This window comes from Octopus bimaculoides, chromosome 12, assembly GCF_001194135.2.
Source record: "Octopus bimaculoides isolate UCB-OBI-ISO-001 chromosome 12, ASM119413v2, whole genome shotgun sequence".
Taxonomy (NCBI): Eukaryota; Metazoa; Mollusca; class Cephalopoda; order Octopoda; family Octopodidae; genus Octopus; species Octopus bimaculoides.
The window spans coordinates 22,102,754-22,110,854 of NC_068992.1; the positions used below are offsets into that span (position 1 = coordinate 22,102,754).

General features: G+C 38.0%; 1 protein-coding gene across 1 annotated transcript in view; it reads right to left on the reverse strand.

The window, feature by feature from the left end:
- Positions 1–887: 887 nt before the first annotated feature.
- Positions 888–8,101, reverse strand: part of LOC106874182 (protein SCO1 homolog, mitochondrial) — a 13,052-nt gene continuing 5,838 nt past the window's right edge. The window contains exons 4-7 of the mRNA XM_014921838.2: positions 6,408–6,605; positions 4,003–4,095; positions 2,493–2,608; positions 888–1,119 (exon numbers count right to left, since the gene is read on the reverse strand). Of these exons, the coding sequence (XP_014777324.2) occupies positions 985–1,119; positions 2,493–2,608; positions 4,003–4,095; positions 6,408–6,605 (542 nt within the window). The 3' untranslated portion in view covers positions 888–984. The remainder of the gene's footprint in view (positions 1,120–2,492; positions 2,609–4,002; positions 4,096–6,407; positions 6,606–8,101) is intronic.

Below are 8,101 nucleotides of genomic sequence, written 5' to 3' on the forward strand. Positions count from 1 at the left end.
CTTTTAACCCTTTTTTTAAACCTAACAAAACTCTCATGCATCCTTATTTTTCCTACCATTATAAACATGAACTACTATTGAACTTCAAAAGCTCAAAGACAATATAATGTATGGGTATATTATTTTTTTATATATTATTTTCTTCATTTTGTACTTCTTTGTAAAAAACATTTTCATTCTCCTTCTTCTTGATAATTTGCTTTCGCAATGAAAACCGGTTAGAAATCTTTATTAAAATATGCTTCCAGTTTAGCATTCTGCCTTTTTTTTTTTCATTTTCCTATATATATATAATATATATATATATATATACATACACACACTTTCAAATAATGTGCTTTGTACAGCTCAGACTTTTGTGACAAAATCCCTATTGCTTGGTGAAGGAGGAAGAAATGTGATTTTTTATCTGTTGTTTTTCTGCTTGCATGGTAAGATGTGTCATCTCCAATTCAGTTTCTCACCATTGTTGTCCTTTGCGAAGTTCAGCCACTTGAGATCAGCTTTCACCACTTTTCCATGTTTGCCGGCAAGTTCGCTTCCCCTTGAATCATTTGTCTACTCAAATGTCATTCTTTGTACACATCACAAGCCCTTTGCAGATCAGTCTTCTCTCTTGCATGGCCACATTCCATCCAGATAGTAGTACAATTCTCTCTTTCCTTCTAAAACGTCTTTGACTTTGCTAAGTTGGTTTTAAGATTCTTCAATTTTAGATTTTGCTTCCACATTTAGAATTTCTTCTTTAAATTTTTTGCAACAGATTCAGCTGTCAGAACCAGCTCATGGATATAGAGTCCATGGTCATCCAAATTTAAACTGTTTTGTTGTAGTTTGTACAACTGTAAGTCTATAAATGTAAAACTTAATAATTATAAATGTGAAACTTAATTTATATAACAATTTATTATGGTTTAGTTTTTCAAAACATGTTTTTACATTTAAATTTCTCATTATCTAATTTAGAAAAGTTAAAATTTGTATTTATTTATTTAATTCATACTTTTTCATATGCAATGTTATAGAATTGTAAATGTCTTCAGCAGTTCGGTTCTGACCAAAATAATCTACAAAGTCACCTTTTGGGTTTATCAGGTACATGATAATAGTATGGTCCACCTGCCAAAAAAAAAAAAAGACAAAACAATAATTAACATTCTTTTCTAATCTAGGCACAAGGCCCAAAATTTTGGGAGAGGGGTCAGTCGATTAGATCGACCCCATTTCGGAACAGGTACTTAATTTATTGATACAGTTCTATATTTAAGAGATGAGGAATTATGTACATTATTTACATTTAACGGATATTTGTCCTCATCTTGTTTGTTGTTAACACAACATTTCGACTGATATACCCTCCAGCCTTCATCAGGTGTCTTGGAGAAATTTCGAACCTGGGTTCTCATTCCTAAGGTATTTTTCGATATTGGTGACCTGAATAATATTAATAATAATATCGAAAAATACTTTAGGAATGAGAACCCAGGTTCGAAATTTCTCCAAGACACCTGATGAAGGCTGGAGGGTATATCAGTTGAAACGTTGTGTTAACAACAAACAAGATGAGGACAAATATCTGTTAAATGTAAATGATGTTAATTTACTGACCCTGAAAGGATGAAAGGCAAAGTTAACCTCGGCGGAATTTGAACTTAGAATGTAAAGACAGATGAAATACCGCTAAGCATTTCGCCTAGCGTGCTAATGTTTCTGCCAGCTCACTGCCTTAAAACAATAATTAATATTAAATTAGAGATTAAGGCAGTGAGCTAGCAGAATTGTTGGCATGCTGGTTGAAACACTCAGCAACATTTTGTCTGTCTTTACGCTCCGAGATCAAATTACGCCAAGGTCAGTCCGTCCTTTCAGGATCGATAAAATAAGTACCAGGTGAGAATTGGAGTCAATGTAACAAACTTACCCCACCCCACTGAAATTGATGGACTTGTGCCATAATTTGAAATCAATATTAAAACAGAAATTTGAAATTTATCAAGAATATTTTAAAGTTAGTGAAGGAGAAAATTTGCAGAATGTTAAAGTAGTTTGAGTGAAGCATTGGGATGTTAAATTAGATAAAATCATGTTGAGGCTCATCATTTGATGTCTATTTTCCAAGCTAGCATGGGTTAAGACGGTTTGACTAGAACTGGTAAGTTGGAGAACTGCAACAAGCTCCAGTCATCTGTCTAGACTTGGTTTCTATGGCTGGATGACCTTCCTAATACCAACCACTTTACAAAGTATGTTGGGTGTTTTTTATGTGTCACCCGCGCAATATAAAATGAAATACAGAAGTGAAAACAGAACAATGGTTTGTTTTGTCTTGTATTTCTTTCATCACACCATATGGGGAAATTGGAGATTGAATAAAGCCATTATCATTGCTCAAATATGCAGGAAAGGATAGTGACATATGCAGACTGTAGGCACTACAGTAGCCAGGCTGTTTTGTCTAGTCTTTGAATTGAAATTAAAGAAAAGAATCTTACAATGTAATCATTATCTTCATCTTTTGGTCCAGAACTGTAATAGACACGATAAGCTCTTGTTGCCTGGTGAATTCTTTCTTTGTCTCCAGTAAGGCCTAACAGTTTGGGTGAAAATTCTGAAAAGATAAGATAATAGTTAGGTATCAGAGTGGAAGAAAATTAATAAAATTACCAAAATATTTGAGAAAAAAAAAAAAAAAAATCCTGTATTTATCTTTTTCAGTCATTGGATTGCAGCCATGCTGGGGCATTTCTTTGAAAGGGTTAGTTGAAAAAATCGATCCCAGTACTTATGTGGTTCTTATTCTATAATCTCTTGTTGGACTGTTAAGTTACGAGGAGGTAAACAAACCAACACTGGTTGTCATGTGGAGGTGGGACAAAGACACACACACCTATGCACATAGAACAGCATTCCACCTGCCAAATTCCCTTACAAAACAAAAGCAGGCAAACGCTTAATTTACAAGAGTTACGACCTTTTCGAGAGTTCACTCCCCTTTAAGAATTTTAAAGCCACACTTTTATTCTATTTTGTGGCATAAAGACATGTATAAAGGTTCAATACACACATTTATGCTGGTGGTGCTTCTGAGCTGGATATATATTTGTCATAATGAACCATTGCTGACCTTTTAGTCACCAACGGTACATTATGGACAACTGGACAAAAAGTTACACATACGTTATATACAACAAAGACACATTTCAGAGTCCAACTCATGCCAGCATGGAAAATGGACGTTAGTGGAGGAAGATGATATGTAAAGACCCCCTTTGATCATGAATGACCATGGGATAGCACTAGAGAGTTTCTATCTAAGGCACAAGTCTGGGCAAGGTTGTGTATGGAAGACTAGCATACTCACTACCACATGATTGTAAGTCTGACGCTCTAACCACAGCAATGCAGCTTCACACACATACATATATGTGAAAAATATTTAAAAAAAACTGAAAATGCATCAGGATTTTCTTTTGAGAACACATATACCGTGTAATTAAAACAAACGGAGAATAATTTTATTAGATGTGTTTATATATATATGAAAAATAAAAGCGATATGTTTTAACAGAATTAATGTTTTTGTGTCATAGTTCAACTGAAATTATATTGGTATATGTATTCCTAAGGTGAGTTTGGCATATATAATTTATATAAACATATGGGATCAGATATAAAACTTTCTCTGTAGAGGTGGAGCTCTCCTGACAAGCACAGGAACACAAATAAACAGTACTTTGGAAATTGCATCTTGTGTTTAAGCTGCTTCTTCCTACCTTTGCTCTGTATATTATAACTAGTAATCCTACTAAGTACGTTAGTAAGCACACCACTTCACTGGAAGTAGATTGGATGAGGATACTGTGTAGTGCTCAAACTTCACCAGTAACAGATATTTAACTGAATACACAGAAAATACTACACACACATACAGACAGACACAGTGACTGGAAATATCAAATAAAATATTGTCTTCTTAAGAGTTTCTTTCAAGACGTGACTTACCATTCACATATGATTTAATGGCATCAACAGTGTCTCTTTCTGGATCAACTGTAATAAACAATGGCTGCACATTCGAAAGATTAGGATTCTTGTCTAAAGGAGAGAAATAATTCAATATTAAAATATATGTTTATATGGATATCAGAAAAAATACGGAAAGCAAAAAGAAAAAAAAAGACTCGCATTCTCAGCATCACAATGATTTTTGTTCTGTGCGGAGAAGACTTATCAAACCAAGTGAAATTGTAATCGTAGTCGTGGCCGTTGCTGGTGCCATGTAAATGGCACACTGCCGGTGTCGTGTAAATGGCACCTGTGAAATTGTAGTTGTGGCTATTGCCATTGTCATGTAAATGGCACCTGTGCTGGTGGCATGTAAAAAAGCACCCATTACACTCTCAGAGTGATTGGTGTTAGGAAAGGCATCCAGATATAGAAATCATGCCAAATCAGACTGGAGTCTGGTGTAGCTCTCCAGTTTACCAGTTCCAGTGAAACCATCTAACCCATACCAGTATGGAAAGTGGACGTTAAATGGTGATGACATCGATGATAAGTACTTATGTAATCTTAGTCATTGCTTGTTAAGAATAAATGACGTTTTGTGTTTTACCACATGAAGAATACATTTCAAAAGTGAAGTGAGGAAGTTTTTACAATAAACACAATCAACAATGATGAGGTGTTGTGACACACACAAAAACACATCTAGACATGGCAAAGCAGTCTCAATACACATCATAATCTTTCAGCAAACACAGGGATGGAGATATAAATGGGCAAATGGGTTATGTAGGATGTACCTTGTCATTTGGCAAAACAACTTTTTTTTAGCCACAAGGAAAAGTAGTGGTAAGGACCCTTGACTGGGTCTCTGAAACTTGAAGGAGGGCAAGGGGGAGGTTATGGGAAGGACCCTTCATTGGGTCTCTGAAAAATGAGAGAGGATGAGAGGAAAGGTAGTAGGAAGGACCTTTCACTGGGTCTCTGGAACAAATGGGAGGCAGAGAGAAAGGGCTCCTTAGATTGGGAGATCTGGCTGAAGTGTCTGCAACAGAAGGGATTCTGCTAACAACAGCCAAGTGCCAGGTAGTGGTGTTAAACCAGAAATTGATGGTGCCAGAGGACAGCTTCATCAGGGTTGACCAGGGGCTGCACAACAATAACAACAATATCTGGATGATGATGAATGTTAATAGAAAAGAACCCATTCAAACAATGAAGCAAGATGCCTGTCAGCAATATAAACATGAGTTCTTTTATATGCCTCAAGTCCATATGAGAAGTCCTCTCATGTTAAATAATACAGTATTGCGTGTTCTAACACAAACATCCATCATAAGTGGAAGATAAATATTACTTTGGTATTAACACTGCTTCTACTCTTTTACTTGTTTCAGTCATTTGACTGCGGCCATGCTGGAGCACCACCTTTAGTCGAGCAAATCGACCATGGGACTTATTCTTTTTAAGCCTAGTACTTATTCTATTGGTCTCTTTTGCCGAACTGCTAAGGGACAGGGACCTAAACACACCAGCATTGGTTGTCAAGCAATGCTAGGGGTACGAACACACACACACACACACATATATATAACAGGCTTCTTTCAGTTTCCGCCTACCAAATCCACTCACAAGGCTTTGGTCGGCCCGAGGCTATAGTAGAAGACACTTGCCCAAGATGTCATGCAGTGGGACTGAACCCGAAACCATGTGGTTGGTAAGCAAGCTACTTACCACACAGCCACTCCTGTGACTTCTGTTGCTTTAATTATTTTTCATATGCTCACAGGGTATTTGCAACCAGTTAAAAAAGGGTAAAGACCCCCTTTGGTCATCAATGACCATGGGATTGCACTTAGAAAGCTACCCTCCGAAGCACAAGTCCAGGCAAGGTTGTTTATGGAAGACAAGCAGTTGCTCATGTATATCAGCCTCTTCTCTCTCCATGCCACCGATGTTATCCAAAGGAAAGGCTGCTACAGCTTGGCACCAATGGCACTGTTACTCATTTCTAGAGCTGAGTGAACTGGAGCAACATGAAATAAAGTGTCTTGTTCAAGAACACAACGTAGAGCCTGGTCTGGGAATCAAACTTACTACCTCATGATTGTGCACCTGACACTCTAACCACTGAGCCATGTGCCTTCACTTGAAACCAACACCTGAATAGATTCTCTATATTACTGACAGAGGAATCAGCTGCTATGTCTAGCTGGATGTCTGTCATTGACAAGCCCAAGGAAGAGCAAAGTCACATGATCTGGCTGTTCTGGTGGTCAGTGAGATGAACGAGTGCTTTAATGCATTACAAGTTCTCTCATGATAAATAATGCAGTATTGTGCATTCTAATGCAACATTCACTTTGAGTGAGAAATAAAGTTGAAATGTTTCTGTGACTCACCTATCATGTCAACTGCTTGAACCATTTTCTCGATTTCATCAGGACAGATGTCTGGACAATGAGTGAAACCAAAATAGATTAACACCCATTGACCAAAGAAATCTTTATTAGATTTAGGTTGATTGTTGTGGTCAATGAGAGACCATGGGCCTCCTAAGGCAGCTTTGCCGAGTTGTCGACTTCTTTCCTTGGCCAATCCTTTAAAAAAAAAGAAAAAAAAAAAAGAAAAAAAAACATTACTGTAAATACAAAATCAAAACATACTTGGAATTATAAAATTTATCAATTAAGGATAAAAGTAAATTAAAACTATATTATTATTATTATTATTAAAACAAGTCAGGCAACATATCTTGCAGTATTTAGCCATGTTTCTTTATGTTGAGGGTTCAAATTCCATCGAGGATGACTGCTTTTTATTCTTTTAGGGCTACCCAAATGTATCACGGATTACATTCACAAATGCTAAGTAGGGGTGAGATGGGGATAGACCGCTGCTACTCAGAATATAGCATAGTACTTACATGTGTTTTATGCATGGTGGAGTCTTCTGCCTGGCCAGTTCCCATCAAACTATCCAACCCATGCCAGCATGGAAGGAGGACATTAAATGATGATGACGATGGTAAACTCAAAAGCCCTGTGGGCCAGCAGTTCCCAACGTTTTTGCACTTGTGACCCCTTACCTAAAAGCTTGAAACCCATGTAGCCCCTTACTATCAGTTGATATGTTGAAATTAATATTATCCCAATCCACTTCCAGCAAGGCTATGTGACCCCTGCTGTGGGCAGTATAAATTGTAATTACGCTACTGTGTTCAATACCTAACATGTCCTTCCTATTATTCTAAGATGTATGGATGTAAATTGTGAAGGTGCATGGCTTAGTGGTTAAGGGTATTCACTCACGACTGTAAGGTCGTGAGTTCGATTTCCAGCCTTGCGTTGTGTCCTCGAGCAAGAAACTTTATTTCATGTTTCTCCACTTCACTCAGCTGGCAAAAATGAATAGTACCAGCCTTATCCCATTTTGTGTCATGCTGAATCGCCTTGAGAACTACATTAAGGGTACACGTGTGTGTGTGTGTGTGTAGTGCTCAGCAACTTGCATGTTAATTTCATGAGAAGGCTGTTCCATTGATGGGATCAACTGAAACCCTTCTCACCGTAAGTGATGGAGTGCCAGTTATGGATGTCAATTAATGGAGATTACGTTGTTATTTCTAGCAAGTTGAACAACTGCTGAGAACCTCATTTGCGATGACAGTGACAATGCTAATAGTTTAATGTCTGTTGTCCATGCTGGCATGCGGGGAGGCTGTGCCAGGATCCAATCTGATTTGGCATGGTTTTCTATGGCTAGATGCCCTTCCTAACGCCAAAGAGTGTAAAGGGTGCTTTTACATGCCACTGGCACGGGTGCCATTTGCGTGACACCAGTATCTGCCACAATTGCAATTTTGCTCGGCTTGATGAGCCTTCTTCTCAAGCACAACATAATGCCAAAGGTCTTGGTCATTGCCTCCACGAGGTCCAACGCTCGAAAGGAACTCAGCCACCTCGCCTCTGTGTGGCCCAACACTCGAAAGGAACTCAGCCACCTCGCCTCTCTGAGGCCCAACACTCAAAAGGAACTCAGTCACTTTGCCTCCATGAGGTCCAACGCTCAAAAGGAACTCAGCCACCTCGCCTCC